General features: G+C 39.9%; 1 protein-coding gene across 1 annotated transcript; it reads left to right on the forward strand.

Annotated features, from left to right (window-relative positions):
• Positions 1 to 4549: 4549 nt before the first annotated feature.
• Positions 4550 to 27660, forward strand: AMN1 (antagonist of mitotic exit network 1 homolog). Its single transcript, XM_032197192.1, has 7 exons — positions 4550 to 4651; positions 10291 to 10423; positions 14042 to 14186; positions 17274 to 17491; positions 21084 to 21140; positions 23576 to 23687; positions 24845 to 27660. The coding sequence occupies exons 1-7, from the start codon at positions 4590 to 4592 to the stop codon at positions 24916 to 24918; spliced, it is 801 nt and encodes a 266-aa protein (XP_032053083.1). The 5' UTR covers positions 4550 to 4589; the 3' UTR covers positions 24919 to 27660.
• Positions 27661 to 27755: the final 95 nt, after the last annotated feature.

Below are 27755 nucleotides of genomic sequence, written 5' to 3' on the forward strand. Positions count from 1 at the left end.
GTCCCCTGCAAGGTCAATGGTGCAGGGCACAAGCAATCCAGGATAGTTCTGTAGTGCCCTGACAAGTTTTTGTCACATAAGTCTGAGGAATTGATCCTTGCCTCCAAGATAGAACTGGGAGGCATAGGTCAGGGCAGCCTTGGCAGCAGTTGTAATGAGATGGAGTTCAGGATCATGAAAGGAGGAAATGAGGTGAAAAGCAGGGTCATAGCTCTGGACTTCAAGAGGTCAGTCTTTGTCCTGTTCATGTGTCTACTTGGATGAATCCCATGTGATATTCCAAAGAGAAGAGATACAGGAAAGCTGGTTAACTTTTTCCTTTTTTTCCAAGGACAACCTCCTCCGTGATAGTGTCTATCTGAACATGCAGGGAATTTCACAAAGGTGGCAGAGGGGCTTGTATGGGTGACCTAGGAGCTTCTGGCTATAGTCAAACATGAGAGGAAGCATACAAGAGGAGGAAGCATGAACAAGTAGCCCAGAAATCACAGAGGTGCTGTTGAGCGTGAAGGGTTAGGCTAGGGATTGGGCTCAGTTGGATCTTGTGAAGGATGTGGAGGGCAATGAGAAGGGCTTCTGTAAGTACATTGGCGACAGAAGAAAAGCTAAAGAATGTGGACTCAAGCCTGAATGGGACTGGAAACCAGAAGGAAAAAGTATTCAGTGAGTTAACACAAGGCATTATGAAGAATGACTTCAGGCAAAACCTAGGTGGAGTTCAACTGTAGGTTTTGTGTGTAGACACTTGTATTTTAGCATGAGTGACTGCTAAATAACCTGAGCACATAGTGTGATGACAGTGTGTGCTGTTTCTTAACACTACCTGTATGTACTGTTTGTGAGAGCTTGATCCCATGGAATGTGTGAAAGCGTAACACTCTTGGCAAACTTCAGTGTACCATCTAGAACACTGAGTATTGTGTAAGTAAAAGACTGATAACTCTCTTTATCCAAAAGAATACTAGTAAGATGTGAAGAGCAGTGAAGTCATTGAACCTTATCACAAAATGCTGTTCTGCACTGAATGTTGTGGGTCTACCAGAGAGGACCATCTAATGCTGTATCTTTGCATGACTTCCAGCAGGAGAAGGGATATGTAAGAGCTCTTGAGAACTCCTAACAGGCTTTTTCTCTTAAACATCCTGTGCTTTTTGCCCTGAGATTCAAAAGAACCAGCACTTCACACTGCAAGACAGATATGAAGGCTGAGGTCCTCAATGCTTTTTTCACCTTGGTCTTTACTGGTAAGACCTGCATTCAGGATTCCCAGGTCCCTGAGATGAAGGGGGAATGTTGGGATAATTAGGTGGTAAGGTACACTAGAAACAGCCAACTGTCAGGTTATAAGGGTTGTAATCAGCAGCACAAATAAAAGATGCAGGCCAGTCCCTTGAGGTTAATACCAGGGTCATACCATTTAAATCTTCAACAGTGACTGGCAATGTGTCAGAGTGCATACTCACTTTCTTCCAGATCTGCAGCTGGGAACAGTGGTTAACCTCTCTGAGTAGAGACAGCTGACAGTCTGGAGGAATGGGCAAAGTGGAACTTCATGAAGTTCAGCAAAGGGAAGTGCTGCCTGCTGCACCTGAGAAGTTAAAAAAAAAAAAAAAAAAAAAAAAGCATGCACTGATACAGGCTGGGGCCCAACTTAATAGCATCTTTGCAGAATTTGTTCTTGTGCACTTCTTGAATCACATTACAGCCTGGTGGGAAATTGTGCTGCTAAAATACCATGTTTAGTCTGATGTGACTGAAGCTCTTTCTGCAGCTGCCTGTGGTTGAATCTGGTTAAGATCAGCATGTGTAACTGCTGAGGTACCCTGGTGCCAGTTTCGGTTTGACATACAGTGCTGCTCTGTGAAGCTTGGTAGACCATGAGCTGCTTCAGAAGTAGCTCCTGAGGATGTTAGCCTAATTGAAGCAAACTGTGACCTGAATCTCTTGAAAAAGACCAAGAAAAATAGCTGTTTGTAAACCAAGGGTATTTGCTCACTGGGTATCACAGGCACACAGTTTGTTGTAACACAGTGAGAGCACTGGTTTGGGAACAAGTAGCTAGTGGCAGGGGTGCTTTTAATCTGATTTAAATTAGCATTGTCAGAGATGGTGCCTGAAAGCTCTTGCTGCCCATGAGTCTGCTGGACTTCTTAGCCTTGCTCCTTGAGCGGCAGCCTACCATGATTATGCTGTGTTATAAGTTGCCCCCTTAATAAATTTTCAGAGAGCATTGCATTAATAATAGAAGGGAATTTATTGAGTAAGCAACAGCAAGCAAAACAGTGCTGGGTGGCCGGGGAGTCTCGGCTCCACCAACGGCGCGCACCTCACCCACGCCAGGGTCCCTTTTTATATCTTGGTAATTCTGGGATTACACTGCACATCCTGGTATATTCTGCGACTGCGCGCACTGTTGCTAGGGGGTCGTCTCTGTCCCTCTGGTGGTTGTGAAGATGAAGGCCGTAGTCTTCCTCAGCATTGTGGTTCAACTTGTTTTTTTATTTGGTCATGTTGGCCCAGCATGAGACAGGAATGCAGGATGTTGATACACTAGTTTAGCAACTTCTCAGGAGATGGTTCCATGAGCTTTGCAGCAGTGTCTTTGAACAAAAGAGGCAACTGAGATGCAGAAGAAGAGAAGGGGAGGGGGTTCTCTTTTTTGTTACATTAAGCAAAAGAATTTTCATAGTGCCTAGCCAAGTATTATACAGCTCCTTACTTCAGCAGGGAGCTTTCGCAACTCCCGCTCCTCAAACAGAACTCCTTGTTTTTATAATACAAAAGACAATGAACAAACATTTATTGTGTATTACATGCTGTATTTCCCGTGTAAAAGGTATGACATGGGAGGCCTGCTGGTACCTGTGGCCTGGGAGTTTCTGCCCTCAAGGCTGAAATAAATTCTAAAATGTATTTACTCAACTGTCCTAAAAACAACAACAGCAAAACTTAAGTCCATAAAAGGTTTTGATGTAACTGAATAAAAAGCCATAGTCTACATGCACTTCATGAAATGTTTTTCCTCTTGTCCTCTTCAGAGACATCACATTTTGCTTTTACCTGCAGCCATGTTGTGCCTTGCTGGCCCTCCAAGCTGCCAGGCACAGGAGGAGGCGCAGCTCTCTCCTGTGCTCCCTGACACAAACACCCCTTCCTTCACAGCAGCTAAAGCTGAAGGACTCCTGTGGCTTCCCTGGAGCTAGCGCCTCTCTGCTCCTTAGAGGTGTCTCATACTGTTATGGGGGGTGTTATAAGTTTTAACAAAAGAGGCAACTGAGATGCAGAAGGGGAGGGGGTTCTCTTTTTTGTTACATTAAGCAAAAGAATTTTCATAGTGTCTAGCCAAGTATTATACAGCTCCTTACTTCAGCAGGGAGTTTTCGCAACTCCCACTCCTCAAACGGAACTCCTTGTTTTTATAATACAAAGGACAATGAACAAACATTTATTGTGTATTACAGGGGGGACCAAGAACAGCCCCTTTGAGCTTGCTCTGGTGGTTTCATGTGCTTCCTGTCTATGCAGGCAGAAATGTAATAAGGCAGGGAAAAAAAAGACTGTGAGACATGGGATTAGAAATTAGAGGGTGATTGATAAAGAATGGATATGTAGACAACACTCATTGCTTGATGTGTGTTATGTTTGTGATGTACTCTGCTTGTGCTGCGCTTGCAGAAGACATGATGTATGTGCGAAGACAGCATGAAATAATGCCAAACTTGCAAGGCCTCAAAGGAACAGGAGCCCCTCGGACCCCAAGAACCAGATCAAACTAACCTTATGGTTCACACTGTGACCAAGGGCTCAGAGATAAGGGGGATTGTTTGTAAAAGGACAGGATGAGGGATGCCGAAGTTGCAAGACCTCAAGATAACAGGAGCCCCTGGGGCCCCGAGAACCAGATCAAACCAACCCTATGTTCTGGACTGTGACCTAGGGCTCAGAGAGCATGCACAAGGAGATGAGGTGAAAAATTCAGCTCTGATGAAGATGTCTTACTTCATCCCGATGACCACCAGAAAGTACTATGCAAGTGCAGAAGGACTGGTAAGATAATTAGTGTATGAAGTGGGGCTAGGCAGAGCAAGGAAATGAATATGCATAGATGTGCTGTGAAACTTAATGCATATGTAATATTTAGGGGATAAAAGAATGCGATTGAGTGAATTGTGTGTACCTTTGGGAGCTATCCCACATGCGCCTAGCGCAGAAATAAACCACATACCTACTTTATGGTGTTGCTGTGTTTCAGTGCCATGACTTCACCAAGCGTAAAAATGAGGGAAATGTGTTTGTAAAGAACGCGGTTACAAAAGCTGTGGCACCTCGCCCAAAGCCTTCTAACCTACCCAAGGTCCCCCATACTTCGTGTAGGCTGGGGAAAACACTGCGTGCTTAAAAATTAAACGCTCCTCTCGCTGTTTGGGGGTTTTAACAGTCTCTCAGCCGACTCCATGTGGCGAAGCCGAGCCGCCCGCAGCGGGACTACATCTCCCATCATGCCCGCCTCCCCGAGGCAGCCGCCGCCATTTCGGCACCGTTCCCCGGAGCCGCTGGGCCGCCGCGGCTCCCCGTGCCCCGCCGCCGCCATGAGCCGCCTCAGCGGCGGCTGGGACGGTGCCGGCGGGGACGTCCAGCTCCTCCTGGACCTGTGAGTGCCGGGGGAGGCCGGCGGGACGAGGGCCGGTCCTCTGGCCGCTGCCCTCCCTCGGGGCGGGCGTGGAGATAAAGGGGTGACAGGGCTCTTGGCAAGGCTCTGGGGGCTGGGAGGTGGGCAGGGAGGGTGACAGACGACTGGCAGGAGGTGACAGTCAGGATGGTCCTACACAAGTCTGTGTGTGGAGGGCTGGCAGAGCACCTCTGCGCTCTGCTGAGACCCCTGCACGGTGGTTTGCTTTGGGTTTTTGTTCCATCAGGCTCCTTGGTGTTTAGGAGGGAGTTAGAGAAAGGATGGGGCTAAAATGCTTGGTTTGACAGATGAAGCAAATAGATAGTAAATGATAGACTTACTCTTCTTTAAGGACACTGGAGATAAGATTATAATTGCCCTGGTATAGCCAGTAAATGTTTTATGGTATCATGCAGGGTGCAACAATAGTGAAAACATAATGTAAATGGTTCATTCTTTATGTTTCAAATCAGTAATGCACTCTGAAAACATCTGCCATTTTTTTAAATAAGAATGCAATTAATATCCTTTTCACTCAAGTTGAACTTCAAACTCTGTGGCAAGAGACAGTTAAAAGTAATTGGAGGTTTGACATAGCTCGATTTCCATATATCTACATTGGTTTTGGAGTATTTTCTGCAAATTTGAAGTAAGTAGTCAGTCTAAAATTGCAGGTCGCTATTCAAATGCAGCTGGGTTAGTCCCTTAACATGCACAAGGGACACAAAAATTAAGCTTGTATTTTCTTTTTAGATGCAATTATTTCTATGTACTACAATATATGGTCACAATGTGCTTCCATTTGGATGACTCTAGCTTCCCAGAAATTGTTCGTTTACTCTGTGGCTAAAATGTACATGTTGTATGATAAGTATATGTTTAGCACATACCAGATGTGCACTTTGTGACAAAGGACTGCTTGCCCATTCTTTTATGCAACTCAATCGACAGCCATCACAAGAAAAGGGCTGTTAGCATGGTAGGTGCACACACAGCTCAGTAGAAAGACTCAGAAAGGTTATTTGACTCACCCTAGCCAAAGGTAGGGTGCTGTTTTACACCAAGGAGGTGCTGGTTCTTTTGAGATCTCAGTAGGTGTGGACACTCAAGTCTAGTTAACTGGTTTATTGTTTAAAGTAGTAGAAGACAAGATAGTAACCCTACAAGCTGTGAGGTGCTGGGAACACTGGCTGCTGTCACAGTGTCAGACAAGCCCCTTCACATTGATCAGCATGCTGCACAGACCACATCAGTGGTGAGGTTCACAGTTGTGGTGGTCTTTTGGGCTTTGATAAGATTTTCTAAGAAGCAAGCAGCTATTCATTGTATCTGCTGATAAGTAAAGGAATGTTGCATTGAGTCGGATTTTCGTTCAGATCAGTTGCTGAACAGCTTGCTGTGCAACTGCGGGTTTTAGAGTCGGCATGAGGAAGGCACAGTTAAAGGTTGGATGGACAAGAGGGCTGGGGTTAGACTTTTCACCTGCTGTTTGGACTTCACATTCTGTTTGAGTGATGTGTAATAATAGCTGATCTGCTGATAAAAATCAGTTATCTTACTTTTTTCAAAGCTTGAACAGCCACAGTTCTCTTGTTCCTTATTCTTTGTATAATGTATTACATTACATGCTTATGTTCTCGTGATTAGCTTTATACCTTAGACCTAGTAATTTCTCTTTACAGGTACTGTGAAGCTTGATACTCTCAACGATTTCTACTTCTGACTGGATACTAACCTTTTTTTATGCTCCTTTATTAGTAGTGCTGTAGCAATTTCCTCTATTAATATTACAACTATTATACCAGTAAGATCAGTACTTGAAACTAATACACAGATTTGTTTTTAAAAATGTAATTAATTTTAGTGTATTGTTTAGTGTCTTACACTGATCAGGTGATGGCCATCTTCACTTTAAGCTTCTTGCTTTAAGGCTAACCTTTAAGCTTGTTGTTTTAACTAGCAGAAACGAAGAACTGAAACAGACCTGTGTGTGGTAGTCCCTTCAATAAGGGCATTATTTTTAACATCTCCAAACCTGAAAGTGCATTCATACAGGTGTTTCTTTTGATTCTTGGTGCCTGCTGCTTGCTGCCCTATTCCCCCCACCCCAAAAGAGCATTTAGCACTCCAGAGCTCACTTGCACAACAGCATCATAGGGGAAATACTTAGAAACTTTTTTCTTGCCCCTCAAGTTATAGTAGCTTCTATAGTAGCTTCTGCTTTTTGGAGTTACTATTCCCAAGGTGAGAAATGCCCGGCTAACATGTGCGCTCCCAGCCGATGCAGTCTAAAGGCCGGCACATTGATGTGAACCAAAATTGTGGTTGGTGTACGTGGTTATGCTTGGCTGAAAACTGACAGCGTAGGAGTTTCAGGTCCTGGCAAGGAGGGAGGATGCCTGGCAGCAACAACGTTTATGGCAGAAGTGAAGGCAGCTGGGGCAGATAACAGCTCTGGTTCTCATACTTCTAGGAGGATGTTACAAGGCTCTCAGAGCCCTGGCAGGTGTTAAGAGATGACTTGTTAATGCCCAGACATGAACTCAGAACCAAGAGAGTTTCTACAATCAAAAACGAGCCTCAGAGCAATGCAGATCAAACAACAGATTTAAAGGTGTTTTAATTAAGATTGTCACTGCATGATAAAGAAGTGCTCTGCACATGAAGTTAAGTACTGCTCAGATGTGGCTGTTTCCCTGTATCATTTGTAGATAGCTCCTGTGTAACAGATGTCAGTAGCAGGTGGCCAGCCTATTGCAGGTTAGTGCTTTGCCCAACCTGTCAGAGGTTTTGAAGACTAAGACCTGAAGGAAGGTATCAGAACAGTTGCAGATGGGTACAGCTGCGTGAATGAAAACTGAGTGCAGGAGCAGAGCTTCAGTTTCAGAACAAAGCTCGCTTTATGGTCTTGCTATGAATATAAATTACCTGATCCAAAACAGTGCAGGACAGATACATCTATTTTGTCATCTATTTTAGTGTCCATTCTCCTGGTTTGTTTCTTCTGATGCATCCCACTTCTGTCATCAATTCTGCTATTCTTTTCCATATGATATAACTTAATGTAAGGTGTACCTTGATGTAAGCTAAACTGTTTGTAGAATAATTAGCTATAAAGATTTAATTTCTGTTTTATATATTGGAAATACACATTTACCCCGGTAAGTTTAAAGTTCATAGACCTTTTCTGTTTTGCACCCCTTGACGTTTTTGGAAAAATACGTTTTTAGCACTTTGTACACAAGTTGCCTTTTATCGGGTCATTGCAGGAGTAATGCACTGCTCAGTTCTCCTTGCCCATGGAAAACAGGATCAATGGTTTTTGGTTTTACTTTTAATTCAGACTGGGAACAGTCTGTCTGCCAGGTGAATATGTTATACTATTTACTTACCGATCTTTGTTGTTGCTGCATGCACCCAGGTGACAAAGCCCAGGCTGAGAGAGTTTCCGTGCAGTTACAGGAGGTGCTCCACATTGCTCCAAGTAAGGGGGGGTTAATAGGAAAGTGCTCATTCTACAAATGCAGAACAGTTTGTAGGGCAGTAATGTTTCCTTTCAAAATTTGTGCATTGGATTTAAAAATAAAAGTCAGGGTAGGGAATTTGATTCCGGTATCTATCATCAGTAGATAACAGAACTGTCGATTCAAAGCACACCATTGCTTATGTGGACTAATGTTTCGAAGCAACAGGGCATGGTGGGGTGCTGGCCTTCCTCAATTTTCGTTTTGCTCTCCTGTAATGCTTTTTAAAGTCTTGGCACTACCAAGTCAAAATGTTACCTTTCCCTTTCTCCCTGGATGTTGGTTAGATTCATGCTAGTTTATGTTCCTCACTTACCTAGGGACTTTGGTTTTGAAAATAAACTCTTCCTTCAGAGAGCTGTGATTGCTTCTCTAAGGACTAGCGGTTGTTTTGGAGCGTACAAGTGAGTGGTGATGGTTCTAAGTGCTTAGAAGCATTCATAAGCTCTTCCCGGGATTGTCTCCGGTGTTTCAGTGAGCCTGTGATTGTCATTTGCAGTCCCAGAACTTGGGACACTACCATTTTATGTATCCTATGATACATGACAGTGCCTTAGGAGTCTTAAAAAGACAGGATTGTGTGATTGGTGTCCCTCTATAGTACTCAGTGTTGTGTAAGAGATTACACCTCTGTGTATCGGACCTTGAAAATCATTATTTCAGATGTGCCACATAGGTGCTGTTACATGCATATCTGGATAATACTGGGCTCTGTTTTATTACGCCTAAGTGAAGTTCTCCATGTTTTCTCCAAAAAGCTCTGTTCCAGATGGAGTCTCTTAATATTGTATAGTGACTGAAACGATCCCTTTTGCATTCACGCGGATAAAGTTCTAGGGGCAGTAGAGGATTTCAAACCGAATCTTAAAGCATTATCCAGCATTCTGCAGAGCTAGTAGGCCAGTTAAAACATTTTTCTATTCAGTCTTTCTGTTTCAGGTAAGTGCTTCAGCCCTGTGTGTCTTTGAGATTAGTTTGCAATGTCTGATGGAGCAGTATGTCCTGGTGGAAACTTTGTGTAAGTTTTGGTATATGGCCAGGGGACCTGATTGCTCAGAACAGAGAAATAGTTGGGGCCCTTGAGTGCAAAAAGTGCAGGCAGAGCAGGATGTCATGGGTACAGAAAGTGCAGATGGAGGAGTGTGTATTGTTACTTTTTGTTCAAAATCTTTAGCCTGGTGAGCATGATTCAGGTTGATAAATCATTCTGAAGAACAAGCATATTGGAGGAGGGGGAAAGAGGCCAAAAAAAAAGAGGCTGTACTGAGTCAAACCAACTAATCTTTCTGATTGCAATAGGATTTCAACCAGCTGTTCCTCTGTGCAAGAACCTTCCTTCTCATCCCAGGGCAGCTTAGTTTCTTAACGAAATGTTGCTGAGGCTTTTTGAATGCCTTGTAAAACTCCTTGTGGATTCATTTTCCCCTATACATTATATTTTCTGTGTGCCCACTAGGTTTTTATCTGACTAACCCACTTTGTAGACCACAGGCTCGTTGATCTGTAACTTTCTGGCCCCTACGAAGACTGAAAAATGCATGCCTCAGGTGACAGTTTCCAGTCCTCTGCTGTCAGATTTAGTTTTAAGCAGAAGGTTAGAAGGGTTAAGCATTGGGCTACACAGCACCATTCATGTTAAGAGATTACTGTGAACTAGGGTGAACAAAATATTACAGCAGAGAATGTAATCTCCTTAATCTTTGCTTTTGTAACTGAGGTGAAAGATGTCCCTTCCCTGGAGGCAGCTCTATGAACTAAAGCTTTTATTGCCCCCTCTCTGGAGGTTCACCTGGTGAAAGGACTTTTCTTAGGGCTCACAAATGTGCTACCAGCAAACTCGTTTTGGTGAGCATTGTTGGTGAGGGAAGCGAATGAGGCTGAATTTTGCCTGCAGTTGTTTGGGAGCGGAGCACTTGGGTGGAAGGACGAGCTGCTTGACCCAAAAGGGCAATAACTGAATTGGTGGTAGCAGGGAACAGCTCGACCTGATAAGGTTTGGAAGCAGCACAGTTGGATGCAAAATTCGACATATTAAGGCTTGATTGCTATAATATGTAATGCCTTGTCTGACTGTACTGTATCTTTCCTTTATTTCAGGTGCATTCAGTGTTTGACAAAGAACGTTTCCAGATACATTGCAGATATCAAGCCGTTGCCGCCCAACATAAAAGATAAACTAATTAAATTAATGAGCATGCAAGGGCAAATAACAGATTCAAATATCGGCGAGGTAAGAATCCATTCAGAACTGTAGTCTGGTAGTAAATACATGAGGATAAATTAAATACAATTCTTTATGTGAGGCAATGGATAAATTCAGGGCTCCTTACACTGTCCATATCTTCACCTTTTTCTGTTCCTTTTTCCTACACCCTGTAATGCTAATAGTTCTGTATTAGAAATAATGATTTTAGTGACAAGTAAATGCAAAACGTTCTCCCACCCTCCAGTAAGAGGTAACTGACTTCTGTGTAATCAGCAAACTTACATCACCCCTATTTAGTACTAGAAACTAGACTGTTGTAAACCAGTTTGTTATTGAGAATAGTATGTTTCAAAAAGCCAGTGCGTAATTTTATAATTAAAGGATTTCAGGAAGTTGTTAGGGTTCTATTACGTTCTTGACATTAAGCACGTGATCTCAATATAATTTATTTAAATCTTGATTATTTGAAATAAAATTGTGCTAGGGCTAGAAATAAATGGTTCACATTCTCTCATTCCTTTTGCTCATTGATGTCTGTCAGTGTTTCAAAATGAAACTAGTTAATGACTTTTCTTCAGCTGTAAATTGAGGGACACATCTGTTGTGGTATCTGTCTTGTTATCTCGTTTAGTTTCATAGGGAGTTGTGAGAAATGAGGCGAGCTAAAGGTTGACCTTGGTGAAAAAGGAAATGAACAACTCCCTGTTCATTCCTGCATTTACCCGTAACCTGTAAGCAGCAAACAGTATCAGTTTCTCAGAGTCAAAATAGTGAAACCGAGATTGGCCAGAATCTTAAGTAGTGAAGTAGTGTGGGAAAACTTGCAACAAAACATTGTATCTTTAGGATGCACCATTTTTAATTGGGGGGGGGGGGAAGTAAGTTCTTCAACAGAGTCATTGCATTCTTTATCATATTTTGTCAAGTTTGTGTTGACAAAATTTGATTGTGGCTACATTTTTAGCAAGTTTTCCTTTCTAAGCATCCTAAGATATGCGTATAATTATAACCATATGACTGTGTATACATACACAAAAAAAGTTAAACTATCCAGTTATTTCCCAGACTGAGGATATCTTAAGTTACTTTTTTTTTTTTTTGTCTGGCTCTGCAAAATCTCATCTGTCTTTGTCTTCATTTAGCTGTTGATCACTGCCTTCTCTAGGAACCCTATTTTCCATCTGCTACTTGGATATTCTATTGTGGTTCTTTTTCTCATATGTTTTTCCTTTCTCTGTTCCTGCAGTTTCCTGCAATTCTCTCCTCTCCTTACCTGTAATAACTTTTCTTGAACACGGCATATACTAGCCTTCTTTCCTAACAGTTTCCAGGTTTATTTTTCTCATTTGGACTCTTCTTTAAATGCTAGCCACCTTTATGATTCTGATTTCCTACTGTTTTTCCACACTGTTTTGTTCTTCAGCTTTCCTGTTCTTTCATCTTGCAGATATTGTTCTTGTTCAGTGTAGCAAAACCACCCTATGTTTAGCTCTTACTGTTCCTTGCTTGCATCATACATAACCTAGGCATTTCATGTTCTGTACATTTGCAACGTCACGATTTGGCCTCCATATGGATAAGGAATGTTCTGTTTCTGCTACTGCTTCCCTCCTGCACTTTTGTTTTATAATTTCCACAGTATTATGGATAGATCTGTTCTCTTGGATTTTTCCAAGCTATGTTGTCTCATTTCCTTTACATGCATCCTTTCTTTTGTGTTGTCCAGCATTTTATTTAAGGTTTAAACTTCTTGCAGTTGAAATTCTGTTCGCCTGCACTTATTTATAAGGTTCTGTTCATCTCTTACCTTGCTGCTCTTGCACAGTTTGGTGCTATCATCTTTTTTTTCTTTACTCTGCTTTTTGCTTGAAGCAGCTTTCCATGGCGTGTATGCTTAAACTCCTTATTACAGCTCAATTTTACCATAAAGATACGTAAAACACTTCAGCATTTGTCCACGAGAAGTGTCTGTACTTTAATCTCCTGTGCATCAAAGCAATCCTTAACTCTATCTTAATTCCACCTCTTTGGGACAAATTAGATTTTAGTATATGTGTTCAATGAATATGAATCTGTGCATAACAAAAGTAAGCAAACCTTTAAGTAATAACTGAACATGTGAAAAATCATTGGATAGGGAAACTCATACTCTAGCTACTCTAAAAAGACGATGTTAGAGTAATGTTGCTTTTCATTTAGAATTTAGAATTGATCTAATGGTTCTTTTTCCCCTTTTGCAGTCTTAATCTCTTACAGGATTTCTCACGTGAGAATCAGTGGTTTGCTCACTTTTACTGTGTCTTAGGCAATTTGGAACTGTGAAAGAAAGCCAACAGTCAGGGAAAGTACCTTGAATAAATTTTTGGGATCACTTAGGCTTCAAACACGTCTTTTCTGGTTTTGTCTGTATTTGTTCATTAAATACAAATCCAGAAAAATGAATGAGATAGGAATTGTTACTCTTGTGAAAACTACTCAGAAGCCTATTATGGGATATGTGGGAGGTTTTATGGCATAAAGAAACATGTTTGGGGCTTCTGGCATTTGAGGAAAAAAGTTGTCAACCCTCACTTATGTCTGCCTTTCATTTTGCAATTACAGTGTACTGAAAGTTTTTTGCTTTTTTCAGAAGGCTTGCTTGACTTTAGCACCTTGTATATTTGTACAACAGAAGAGCAGTATTCCTTATAATATCTTTGTAGTATCTGTTCAGAATGGTGAAGCTGAGAAAGGAGTAGGTCTTTAGCAAGCTAGTCAGCTGTGCTCTTACCTTTCCTTGCATATGGAGATTTACCATATGCTTTTATCTTTGTGAGATAAGGAAGGGAATGACAAGCTGAAGGGAGTAACACAAGGTGATGTCAAAACTTGACCTAACATTTACCTTTAGGTCAGAAAAGATACAGACTGTTTGCACAGTGACACGTGGCATGGAAAAGGGGGGCTATTAATATTATGTAATAAAAAAATAGTGAGAATCCTCAAAACTGAAATTAAAGGTAAGATATGTGGCTATTACTAAAATCTGAAGGCTTCCATCACTTCAGGTGTAAGCTCTATAAATGCACTCTTGGGGAAGAGAAGACCTGTGGTCTTGTGGGATTTGAAGAGCCTATTTTATGAGTATTTGAAACATCCTCATGGTATCGTAACGAGTTTGCTTGTTTATAAGAAAGAGTGTGTGTGTAGTTGAGAAAAATACTCTGGAGTAAAATAGCTTTGAAGCTTGCCCTTATCTCTTAGGCAGATTTAAGATTTGATTGCAATTAGTATTTACACTTCAGTTTTCTGCCATCAGAGTTCTGCTAGTAAGTCTGAGGATATTATCTTTGGTAAACGTATCTGTGCTGGCTGAAGTACCAATGTTAACAATTGTACCATCAGAATAGTACTTACGCTGCTTAAATAGTTGTGTTAATGGGTTCCTACTCTAGATGTGATCACAAGCTGAACATTCATACTGTTGTGGCAAATGTAGCATATTTTCTCTAGAGATTTAGTTGTCAGGACTGGTAACCCCATGCTCTAGTGAGTATTTTAAGAGTTCTGTGTGATGTCTAACAGTACAGCTATTTCAGCTTTAAAATATGCATGGTGTATGACACAGCAGAATTTGACTGAAATGGTAGGTTTCTGTTCCAGGTATTGCATCCTGCTGTGGAGTCCCTAGACCTCCGAGACTGTGATATTTCAGATAACGCATTGTTGCAGCTTTATAACTGCAAGCAATTGAAAAAAATCAACTTAAATTCTTGCAAAGAAAACAGATTGGGAATCACTTCAGAAGGTATGTTATCTCTGCCAGATAAGTGGGATCCTGTTTCTGTTTTATTTTTCTTGTTAGATTGGAGAAAATTGCAGAAACATCTAGGGTAAATATTGCTTTAAGAACTCCCCAATGTCACACCAATACTAATTAAAAGTACCTTCAACTGTGTAAATTATAGGCCTCGAGCACGGATTATTTTACAAAAGAGAGCTATCAGGTTACTGCAACTCTGGTTTTCTGATAAAAACTATGTGCTTTGGATCATATTTGCCGCTTCATCTTAATTATTCCTTCCTCAAAATTTGTTCCAGAGCCCTTCCAGTACCACTGGGGTTGAAGTTTCAGGCTTGTGAATTCCTAGATTACTTTTTTCCCCCACGTTAATTAAATATATTTGTTCTTTAGTAAGCAAGCTTACAGCATCTCCCCTGACGTGAAAGACTTAACTTGCTTTAAGATTTGGGATTTCAGTCTGAAGTTGTGTCAGGAGCTATTGGCTTGAAAGAATACAGTTTGCTGAGTTTTATTTCCCACAAGTTTAGTTCTGTCTTTTCATTATACTTACTCTTTTGTTCCATCATTAACTCAACCTTATTGAAAATAGAAGCAAAGTATTAATTTATTTTTGAGTTAATATATTCCTTGCTTTAGATCAGCCTTGTCTGTATTTTCTTACCACTGCATGCTTATTTTCTTATCTTTCTACTTAAATATTAGGTTAAACTTTTTTTTTTAGTTAATTTTGTTGACTGAATTTAATGTCACCTCATTGTTAATGCTTTTTGACCATGAAGATACAGTTTGTGATGGTCTTCCAACCATGCTTTCATCTGTCTGCTGCTACCTAGTAAATTTCTTAAGATACCAGCTAAGCATAGAGCTCTTTGTGTGTGTTTTTCCTCTATTTGGAGACTCCTGATTACTTTGTAAATAATACTGGGAAGACTAGTTCTTTATTCACAAGCTTCTAGTCCATTCAACTTTACCAACTTTCCTGCTTACAAACTGAGCTCTTTTTTAACTGCAAATCAGAGTTACAAAGATTTTAATTTAAGCTGAAACAATTCTTATTCAAATGTGCATGCAAACAGTTTAAAGTGTTACCTCTTAATAATTTGGTAACTTTTTTTTCTTAAGAAACCTGTCTACCGCATCCATGAATATCTGAGCACTGTCGTTACTAGCAAACATTTGCTCTGTAGGTTGCATGTGGAGCATGTTTCTTTTAATATAGTATTCACTAGTTCTTGTTTCTCTATCTAAATTCATCTCCCCTTACTGTCTTTTCTACCATTCTCTGCAAAGTAATTCTGACTCAAATACTATTTCATCCACCTTTTTTTAAAGTTATGCAGTAAAATATCTTAATTGTGTTCAACTTTAATTTCTATCCAGAAATTAGGTAATTTTTTTGTAGAGCTGGAATCATGTTTCCATGATCTCTGAAATAAATTCCTTTCATGAATTGCATCTGTATTTCATGTATTTTTATGTTGTTGGCTACCTCCTGACACTTCTGTGTAAATGTTCTGTGTGTTGCGAGCCCTCAGGCTCCTGAGGGCACCAACAGACCTTAGTGGCCATGCCCAGTCTCAGCTGCAACAACCAGCTGCCCATGGGCCCTCAGTCCTGGCCAGAGCTCTGCCGTAGGTGTGCATGGTTCCTGTCCTGCTTCTGAACTATTGTTTGGATTTCTTAAAATCGCCTTGGACATGACCTGTTACCTTGCTTTTTCTGCCTAATGCTTGCTGGACTGTCAGTGAGACGAAGTACTACCATCAATCTGCTCTGCTCGCTCAGCTCAGGTGCTGTGGGGCTGTGCCCTGTGGGGCAGTCACTCTACAGTGCACAGTTCTGTTTTTTTTTTCTTGTCTGATGCAGCGCCCCCAGTTATTCAAGCAGATTCCGTTTAAGTTAAAACACTTTACCGATGAATGTGTCCCAGCGTCCAGACCTTCCAGCAAGTAGAGTCCTTCAGGAGCCAGCAGAGTATCACCTCAGTTCCCCTGAGTCTGTGCACCTTTCTGTGTCTGCCACCAGTCTGGCGTAGTTGTCTGTGATTTTTCCCAGTAAGGATTTAGTAGTTATGTTCATCCCAGCTTGACCAGTGATTTTTTCCCTCCTACCTGTAAGAGTTGTTTTCTTCTTAGCATCTTAGTTGTTTTCTTTTCTGCATCTTAGTTTCTTACCTCGTTACAGACTGTATATCATACCGTGTTCTGGATTTGCTCTCGTGGCCATATGTCATATTTTTAGTACTTCTTATCAAGGACTTCCATGCACGTAGGCCTGCCAAAATATTTCAGAAAAAGTCCAAAAATATCTATCCCTTTTTTCTGCTTCATCTATAAAATTATCCTTTTTTTTTTTTTTTTTTTTTTTACAGTTTATTCTACTTTCTTGTTCTTCCTCAGTTTTCCTAATTTCAACCCATCCTATTGTCTCCTTTCTCTTCTAAAGCAGTTTACTCCACCACCATCCTAGCTGTCCCAACATGCTACTCGATCTCCTGTTTCTACAAGCTTCATGTGCTCATTTTCCAGCACAGCATAATGTTCTTTAACTTGATTTTTTCCCCATCTTTTAGCTTTTCTGTGACTTGCCTTTATGATCACATGCTTCCATTCTTCATGTTGGACCTACTGCCTGTGGAACCATACTGACCAGGTGACTGAAATACTTCGGTTGTATGCAGGGACGTTGTTCCTCGAAAGACCTGCCGTATCATCAGAACTATGATGCAACTGCACCATCATTTCCAGAGGCATCTCAAACCTGTGGCTTTTTTTCATGTGCTCGCTGAGATAATACTTCCTGTATATAAATAACATCCCTCAGGCATCCTTCTGCACTATGCAAGGGAATTCAGCATTTAGAAATCTCCATCAGCTTTGGCATTCTTCTGCAGTGCCACTTAGCAGGTCTCCACTTGTGTTTGGTATTATTTTCTTTCTCCTTGTACGGAATTTTGCTGGCATGGCATGAGATGAAAGTTGAGCAGTCAGTGACGAGAGGACAGTACATTGATTTCAGCAAGGTGATTATGCTAAAAAAAATAATTAAATTTAAAAAGACTAATTCTTTAAATTGCTGTTCCTTTGATAGGTATCATAGCCCTGGCCTTATCCTGTCCCTACCTGCATGAAGCGTCTTTCAAAAGGTGCTGCGACATAACTGACAGTGGAGTTCTCGCTCTTGCACTCAACTGCCAGTTCTTACAAATAGTGAATTTGGGCAGCTGCTCAGGCATCATGGATGCTTCTCTGCAGGCGCTAGGAGAAAACTGCAAGTTTCTTCACAGTGTGGACTTCTCATCTACTCAGGTAACTATGGGGACGGTTGGCTGGTTAACTTTTGTTTTTTTATTTATTTATGGTAAACTTGAAACAGGATCTTTTTAGATCTGGTCCTAAGAAGGTTTAAGACCACAGTTCGTTTCCACTTTCCTCCTCTTAAAGAAAAAGATAGATGCATTTTGCATGTCAGTAACCAGAAAAATACCACCTTTCGGTATTACAGTATATAATGTGAGCTAACCATACATATGTTTTATTAGAATCCACTGCATATTGGAGACTTTTTTTCAGTGTCTTTATTTATTACAATCATTGTCTTCAAATTATAAAATACTTCTTAAAAAGAAAGTAAAACCTTGGAAAAATTATCATCATCTTTTAGGTAAGACAAACTGACCTGAATAATAATAATAATGTAGAATATTGAGTAATATAACCCCGGAGTAGGAGTAAAGACTCCATAACTAGTTCTGGCTCAGGAGCAACTCTGCTTTCTGAATGGCTTGTCAGAGTTATGTTATGGAGTCAACAGGGAAAGAATGACATTAAAAATGTTGGAAAGGACAGATAAGAGGATTTAACAGCAGTTAGTATTTAGCATGAGAAGGAAGGAATCAGCTGCAACAGCAATACTAATACGGGCTTTATAATTATCGTCAGATAATGAAGTGGATGAAAGGAATTGTTGAGATAATGGAGTGTAGCGTGCAGTTGGCTGTGGTAGTGAGTGATTACTTGAATGTGAGTCATACATGGAGCATTCCTAATGAAGTGCAGATTTGGAAAATACGGAACAGGTTCATATTTTAGTGGCTATTCTTCTCCTTTAAGTTTTTCCAGAGGTAGGGCATCAAAAGTCTTTTTTTCCTATTCATTGGTAATATTTATTAGTATCATTTAACTCTCTTCAAACTTATTTGATGGCTTTTGTTCCCTTTCCTACCTCCTCAGTTCCTTTACATGAAACAGAGAAGTTTCCCAGTATATGTTTTACTTGAGATGAAAGATTCTTGAATAACTAGATGTTTCAGCATCTTTTGTTCCTTCCTGATCATCAGTGATAAAACACTATAATACTGAATTTCATTTTACTGAAATATGTGAAACAAATATCGATGAAGTAAGCTTAAAATATTTCCCTGTGATATTGCTTGTTACAGATAAGCAGCCTGAGGGGGAGAACCTGGGTGACTCATGCCTGTAGAGATTCCAAGACCTCACCATATTCTTGTGTTTGAGTGCCAGAATGAACAGTAAAAATAAGTGGAACTGGCAAACTTGCGTGAAAGAGTAAAGCAGTGAGGAAGTTGGAAGTAAATGAGCAGTCAAAGAAGGGCACAACTCACTACAAGCTTAAGGAAACAGATGTAAGCTAGACTACAAAGGGGCCAAATGCCACAGAGTGGTGTAACTATTCCTAAAAGTAGTCTTGTCTCATGACTGCAGAGAGATGAAACACAATAAGCAGAAGTTACAAGGACTGGTACAAAAATAACACGACATAGGGTGGGAAAGGCAAGGGAAAGATTGAATTTAGGAGGAGGTGTAGCTCTGTATCCCCTGCATATGAACAAGGTATAAATGGAAGCTTGGCCTGAAGAATTCTGCTACTCTAGCCTGGGACTGCATAAAGAATCTGTTTATGCTTATGTGTAAGTGTGCTTGTTACCATTCTGATGAGTTAGGGTTTTTACACAAGCCTTGTGCCTTCCACTGTACTCCTACTCCGCTCCAAATCCCAGAAGTGTTAACAGGTAGGAATACAGGCTCAAAAGCCCAATCCCTGCGCTAATTAAGCAGTACATTTCCTCTGTAAAGTTCATTGATTCAGTATATGGCAAACAATTGCAGAAAGAATCTTACCTGAAGGTGCTGTGCAAACTACAATTCTGTGCAAGATTGTTTAATTCTCTGCAAAATGTGTTGGCAAAAGCAGGAATGTTGCTGGCTAGCTATTTTACCTGTCCAGACATTTCTCATATAGAACACAACTGGGTTGCTTATATTCTTAACTGCTGGTACCTGAATATGTAAGCCATTGTTAGTTGTGCAGGAGGTTGGTGACAACTGGTCTGTACCAAGAAGCTGATGTATTTGTGGCTTGATACTAACTGTAAGTGGTTTATCCTCAGTATGGGATGAGGATGGGTAGTTGTAGGATTGCAGACAATTCAGCTGGATGCTGTCATAGTGTAGGAATCAGTACTGCAACGCCGCAGGAGTAGTAGAGCACTGCTTAATTCCCTTTACAGGGAAGTGAGGGGACTTTGTTTTTAATGAGAAGTGGTTTGATGCCCTCATGCTGTCATAACCATATACTCAAAGTCATCAAGAGAGCATTCAGATGATCTGTCCAGTGTTCAGGCACCAACCACTAAGTGTGGTCAAGGTTTGTTTTGATGTTGAGGAGAAGGGATACAGGCTATCAAAGCTTCATCACTTAACTCAAGTTGCTCTTAAGCTTGTGAGGATGTGCTGGTTTTGGATGTGCCATTTTATAGCCTTTAAGAAATGACAGGGATTAGTCTCTCCATTCTGTCCCACATATGGGGTTTATTAGAATTTACTCATTTACTGTGCGTTGTGCCCTGGTGTGGGTGTCTTGAGAAGCTAAATGTGCTGTCACCTCGATGACCTGCTAAGCTACTGACAATACCTGCTATTCTTACAGCCCTTTGTGTACCTTCACACTAGGATGTTCCTGTTCATTCTCCACTTGCACTGGTTTGACCCCTGCTATTACAGTTCTGTACAGCAGACTTGCAATAGATGGCCAGTAGGCAGGGAGACAATTTGTGCAATGGAAGTACTGAAGTCTTAAACAGAAATGGAGCTCGTGCTCTCTGGATTCTAGCTGTCAAATTCAGCCAAGCCTCACTATGTATATTTGATGACTGTTATTCCAGTCATCTAATACAAGGTTTGTGGGAAATGGGGAGCAAGTTTAATGAATTTGGAAGAGAACATGTAAACTGTTCTTTCTGAGGAAAAGAAAGTCTGTTGTGTTTCTCTTCTCTCTTGCAGGTAATTGCCGTTTTGTGACTTTCAGTAGCCAATCACTTCAATAAACCTTTCAGTGCAAGCGTATGATGAGTGCTTTAAGACTGCTTGTTTGAGGGAATTTTGTCTTAAATAGCTGGTTTGATTCAGGTTAAAAATCAGAGTAAAAGTAAGACTGCAGATAAAAGGCTGCTGTGATTACTTTTGTTTTCCTAAAGGAGGAACTTCTTTCAAGAACATTTCTAACAGTCATGAAAACCGCAGGGAAATTTGTCTAGCAGAAGAGCAGAAGTGCCTTATAAATAAAAATGTCATGGCCAGACCATAGTAGTACACCCACTGTTAAATGAGCCAGTGAAGCTAAAAAATAATTACACAGTTGGAAACATCCCAATAGAAAAGCTGGGGTGGATCACATGGCAGTATAATGCGAGTACTTAATAGACAAGAAAAAGCATACTTGGATAATTTTCTCCACAAACTTAGTTGGGAAGAAAATAGTAATGTTAGATGTATCCAGTGACTGCAGGAAGTGAATAAATTAATATACAAACATTTCCAAAATAGCCATGTTTGAAAAATTGAGCTTTAATCCGTTGTGTTAATAACTTTTTTCTAGGTAACAGATGATGGTGTTATAGCACTAGTGAGTGGAGTGTGTTCAAAGAATTTAAAGGTAAGCTATTTAACCAAACAAGGAAATTAAAAAAGCAAATACTTGCATTTCTACTATTAGTAGCATTATTATTATTATTATTTCTTCTGACGTAAGTTTGTTATTCAGTTTTAACCTTTGTGTACACACTTGCCCTGGTTTTGATTATGAATTAAATACTCATTTTCTGTATCTTTGATACCACTGCCTCAGATCAGTTTTTTGATAACCACAGTTTCTTTTCAAGATGAGTTATCTTCTACTAAATGTCGTTTGCTTATTTTAACTGGTGGTGTTTTTAGAGTTTTTAATTATTTTCTAACAACATTAGTGCAATTGCTCTGTCAGTATTCCTTAACACTTCTGTAATACTACTATACAAAATTTACAGAGAATTATATTCTTATGTATAAGCCCTTTTTCTTCAAACAACAGAAAATCAGTTCACATTGTACTTTTCATTAAAATTGCCAAGTTATGAAATGTGGCCTCTGGTATTTCCTGCTCATGTTGCTGTTGCTACTGTTTCTTTGAAAGCGTACAGGTTTTCTTTCAGATGTGGTGTGCATGGATGCCTGTGGAAGCAGTACTAGATCAAAAAGAATAACTTAGGTAGCTTATATAAGACATGCTTCATCTATAAGTATTAAAAAAAGGTTGAGGTGGCGGGCACAAGTAAGTCCAGAAGCTTCTAGGAACTCCAGGGATGGGGAAAATACTTCTAATGCATGCAGAAGGGAGGAGAGAGAGAAGACATGATAGAAAATAGAGCTAAAGAGTATGAGACAATCCCTCAGACTATTAAGGTCTTTAAACCTTCCCAGTGGAGAAGACAGCTGCATGGCAAACTTAAAGCCTTTTGGCATTAAGTTTGCATATCTTAGTCACCTTTCCTAGAAATTCCGAAGTATTCCCTGGACTGCCACGAATCTGTAACTTGGCAGATTGGCAAAGAGAAGCAATGCTGAGGTAAAGAAGGTAAAAGATTTTATACAATCAATCATCGAATGGCTTGGGTTGGAAGGGACCTTAAATATCATCTAGTTGCAACTCCTCTGCCATGGGCAGGGACACCTCCCACCAGCCCAGGTTGCCCAGGGCCTCATCCAACCTGGCCTTGAGCACCTCCAGGGATGGGGCATCCACAGCCTCTCTGGGCAGCCTGTGCCAGTGCTTCACCACCCTCATAGGAAAGAATTTCCTCCTAACATCTAGTCTAAATCTCCCATCTTTTAGTTTAAAACCATAGCAGAACTTTGGAAGAGAAAGTATTTTAAAATGAAAAGTGTCTGATTATCATGTTTACTATCGAGACATAAAGTGAGATCATAAATAGAACTAATGTGAAAACTCTCAGTTTGTCTAATAAAATTGTTTACATCTGCTAGAGCCTAAGGATTCTTGCATCAATTGTTCTACCTTTGATTTCTAACTTAAATGAGGCTTTGTTTAAAAAGTGGCTAATTGTACAGCCCTTACGAGTGTGTTTGTACAAAAAATACACTTTCTTGTCCCTTATTATATAATGATACAATTCCATAATGCTGGCTTTGAAATTTTCCGTTAGTTCTTCTGAAATCAGTCATGCCATTTTGTCTCTTGACAAAACTTCCCTGTATGTAAGACTGGGATGTACCTGCTCGATGACATTTTTAAAAGTCCTTTAGGATAGACATGATACAGAGGGAGATATTCTTAACAAAGAATATTCTCTCTGATATTCCCTTTTTTGCATTTCTTCTTGAATGTCGTCTTTATGAATCCATAAAGTAGTCTAAAGAACAACCATTTTAACAAGACCAAGAAAATGATAATAACCTGTTAAAGCCATACGGGTAAACACTACCAGAAAGGAAGATGACTTCAGATACGGAGACTGCCAAAGAGTGATTGCTGCAAATGTGATGCTGGAAGAAAACGTTCTCTCAAAGGAGAGAGAATGATAACAAAGGGAATGAGTGTCTAGCCTTAGAAGAAGCACTTTTAGGAACTTTTTACTGTATAGAACTTTTTCCAGTGGAGAATGAATCGTGCCTGTTTTGGGAAAACCCAGAAATCAGTCTGGAATCTGTTCTCCTGGGCAGCAAATTGGCAGGAGAATGTGTGTCATAGGAAAACTAATGGATCTCTAACTCTGTAGAATCTCATTGAAGAGTTTTTTCAGTTGTCTTGAATGATATATACATTTGACAAATATTGAGATATATATGTGGAGAAAAATCAGCTTTATGTTTTTAGTTTTGATACTTGATAGAAAAGCTGTCATAATTTTCTTCAGCATTTCCTGGTCTCTACAGGACCATATAAGGGGTCAAAGCACTGAGAAACAGGAGGTCATAATTTCTTCTGGGTGGGGATCTCAGAAGATATTTGGGCAGATGAAAGCTCTACCTCCAAATCTAAGGGTTCTCTGATAGTGTTTTGTTTGTTTGTTTTTTAAACTGTATTCATAATAGGAGATCCACATGGAGCGCTGTGTAAATCTGACTGATGTTGCTGTGGAAGCAGTCCTGACTTGTTGTCCAAAGATACACATTTTTCTCTTCCATGGATGTCCACTAATAACAGGTGGGTCAAATCATGCAGGGAGTGGGAAGAGTAATGACTTCCTGACAATATATTCTCTGGGAAATCATACTATGCTTTGCAAATCATGCAATACATCTAATAACTTGCTAGATAACATAGTAAATGCACACTGAAGTTTTCAAAGCAAAATGAGAGTTTTTGCTTTGAAACCTGACAGCCTCCAGAGAGGGAGTTTTCCTGTTGCTGTTCTTTTCCTCTCAGCATGGTGATGCGGTCCCAAAGTGGATGAGAAGACTTCAGGAAAATATTTTACCATATTTAAAAATTACAACCTAATATATCTTTACTATTATCTTAGACTGTACTCACGTTTTTGTCACTAACATAGTGTCATTACAGCGCTATTAGGAAAGACTGGTCAATTGCAGATCCAGGTGCAGAATGGCTTTTTCTGAAGGTTCCTGGCTGCTCTCTCTTCCATCCTTAGTTTTCCAAATATGTTACATACTTTCCCATTCTTTCTTGCCTGACAACAGACGTCATAGATTGATAAATACTCTATATGAAACTAATTTTTTTACTTTCATACCAAACATTTTGTATCAAAACAATCTAAAAGTCCTATGAAGTCATAAAAAGATAAAGCTATTGGCATTACACACTGTTAAATATGCTCAAGAAAGTTGAAATAAAACCATAGTTTTTCTTTTCCTGAGTCTTATGTGATTGAAATGGTTGGTTTTAAATTTTAATTTACATTAATGCAACAGTTGTGTATTTATTGAAACTTGTACAAAGAGTAAGCCACTTAAGCAGATATGAATAAGAAATGCTTTCTTTGCTGTCTTGTGTGGTTTTGCATTCTAGCTAACTGAAGTTTCCTCTACTTTAACCCTCTGAAAGATGTATTGCTTCTATGAAACCTACTAAATGTAGCACAGCAGAAAAGCAGGACACAGAAGTTAATCACACTTGAGTGTATTCATTAAATTCTAAAAGGAAAAAAGAGACTTTACTCTCCCAATACCAATCTACATTTTTTACGTTTGGCTGTTTGGTGATGCTTTACAGTTACTTGAGTGGAGAAAGAGCAGAATGGTTTGAAATTACTACTGCTATACATCAAGTGTAATTGTGATCGAACCCTCAATATATTTTCAGAAGGAATAACAAGAAATTCCTTTTTTCTTTTGTAGATCGTTCCCGAGATGTTTTAGAGCAGCTAGTCATATCAAACAAAATCAAGCAAGTGACGTGGACCATTTACTGATTATTTTTTGTCTGTGTATGTATGAGTGTAAAGTTTACAGATGGAAGAGCTGCTTCAGAAAACAAGCACCTCCAGAGAAATAGCTGGTGACTTTTGTACTTCCAGATTGCTTCTCTCCTTCTTCCCACCAGAGGTCTCCGTCACCATTCCTGTCCTTGCATGTGAGCCTGGACTCTGCTAAGAGTCCTGCCTTTGCATCACTGGTCATACACCATTAAGAGGAAAGTTAAAATGATAATCAGTATTACACTGTCATCTTTCAGCCTCTTTGAATGATCAGATTTGGCCACTGTTTAGCATCTTTCAGCATCTTAGCTACCTACATGAATCCAGTATTAATAAGTATCTGTTCCGAGTTTGTAATCTGAGAGGGTAGTTGCAATTAAAAATACCAAGCCCACACATAATACTAATACTTACACAGAAGTGTCTGCAAAGTTGGGACTTCCCTTTGACAAAAGTCAGCAGAGAGAACTGGTAAATGGAAGTGTCATTAATAGCAGTGCAAATATATGTTATATAATAACAATCTCCTTTTACTGTGTAGTACTTTTTCTCAGCCTGGAGGGAAAACTGTAGGTGCTTTTCTTTTGATGTTACTCATGCTAAAGCTTTCTGTCTTTATTTACTATCAAATGTTTACAGAAGCTTTACACATCCAAAAATACAGTCTGTAAACATAAAGTAGCTTTGAAATTATTGTGGTGATTTAACACATTTCAGAACAGTGCTTATGACCAATAAAATAATCTTGTACATGGGCAAATACTCATTTGCTCTGGCTCTATGTGAAAATCACTAGAAGGAACAAAATGTCAGTCCTCATAAGCCTATCTGTGACTGAAGTGGGATCAGACAGTGTCTGAGTACATGAATCTCAGGATGGCAGAGTTCAACAAAGTTTATGTTCTGGTGTATGCAGTTCATTACACTTCCAGCAGCCTCCAGAAGATGAAAATATGTTTGTTTATGTGTTGTGCAATTGTAGTCATTTTTAAATTAAATTTTAGAAATGTAGAATGAGTTTATTATTACATGAGGGAGCAGTGTTCTTATCACAATTATAAGTTATGCTCATTGGCTTTGTTGAAGCAGTAGAATTTCTAGTGAGACCTGTATGATTTCAGCATTAAACTTTCTAAAACACTAGTAATTCTAGCCATGCAGAGAGCAGACAGCACGCTGTTTTGCTATTCTGTATTTGGACATAGCAGGGTTTAGCTAGGGAGGTCTCACAGATCTGATGACACTTTCAAACCCATGAGTTTAGGCAAGCAGGACTATGTTTATAACTTAATACTTGTCGTAGCCAACGCTTATTTAAGATGTTATAGAAATAAAATGGTCTTCTAGTCTATTTCAAGTTCTGGTCAAATTGCATGAAAGATAATATATGTTGCATCCAGTAATGTTAAAAGATATAATATCTGACAATCATCTCTGTTCTTCTCTTGATTATATGGCTTGTGGAAGAGCAGATCCATTTAGAAATCTTGTTCATGTGTAGTTGAAAGAGTAATTCTCAAATTTAGGTGCCTAAATCCCTAATGCCTGTATGCAGTAATTTATCTGCTTGGCCATGAAGCGTGCCACAAAAAGATGAAGTAGAATCATAAGCTAGCTCAAGTGGGAAGGGACCCCAGGAAGTTTCCAGCCTAGCCTCTTGCCCAAAGCAGTGTCAGCTCTGACCAGCTTAATCAGGACTTTACCTGGCAAGTCTTGAAAAGCTGAAGAGGAGAAATCTGAGCTTGTGAAGGCTAACTTGTTCCTCTGTTTAACTGCTCTTGTAATGGGGGAAAAAAAATATCCTTCTATCCTGTTTGGCCCTATTCTGTTTCATCCTGTGGCCTTTCTCTCTTGGAAGAGCCTGGCTGTCTTCCTGGTAGCCCCCTAATAGGTATGGGCAGGCTGCTGCTAGATGCCCTGGAGCCTTCACTTCCCCAAGCTGAACAAGCCTGTTCCCCCTGTCTCTTACTGCAGGACATGTAACAGTGTGCAGAGATGGTTGCCAGACTCATTTCAAGTGCTGCATCAAAAAGAAAATTGTACATGGGGACATGTAAAGCAGCTAAATGGGGAAGACCACTGAAGCCTGTAACGGTAAAGGGTACTTAAACAGTGCTGACCCCACTGGCAAAGCTGTTGCCTTGTTAAAGTAACCCTGGATTTGTCATGTCAGTGGCAAATGCAGTTTACATTGTCCCCAAACATGCGTGCAGATTTACTGTCTTCTCCTGTTAATCTCTTCATCTCTTCTAGATGTGTAACTTAGTGCTGTATCCTTACCTTGTGCTTTAAAAAAAAACAAACTTCAAACACTGCAATATGTAACACTACATTCTTAGATTTGAAAGTTTAATGTGTAAGTCTTGCTAAATCTTTCACTTCCAGAGCTTAAGACTGCTGTCTTACGGGTTTGTTACTAGCATAATTCTACTGGAATTGGTTTCGATTCAGGTTAAGTCAGTTGTTTTTAATAAATGTTTAAGAGTGCTGGGGTGAAGTGGGAGATGAACATCATGTATGCACTTACCACTTCATATTCTATATTGTACATGGGTGTTGTAAATTCTTGGGTGAACATGCAGAATATTTATGTATTGTTTTGAATATTGAGGTTTGTAAGTCTTCTGTTTGGATATTTCTGAAAACTTGTTAAATTATATTTTATAACAGCTGAATGTTATGTACAGATGATTGTTCATTAACTTCCTATTTTATAAACATTGGTTTTATGAGTGAGAGCTACTTACTTCTTCAGTTAAAAGCTTTTACCCTTGTCATCTGGTATTTGGATAGTTGTAGGGGCATTGCGATCCATTCTTTGGTTTTTAGTT

The sequence above is a fragment of the Aythya fuligula genome, chromosome 1 (genome assembly GCF_009819795.1).
Source record: "Aythya fuligula isolate bAytFul2 chromosome 1, bAytFul2.pri, whole genome shotgun sequence".
In the NCBI taxonomy this organism is placed as follows: domain Eukaryota; kingdom Metazoa; phylum Chordata; class Aves; order Anseriformes; family Anatidae; genus Aythya; species Aythya fuligula.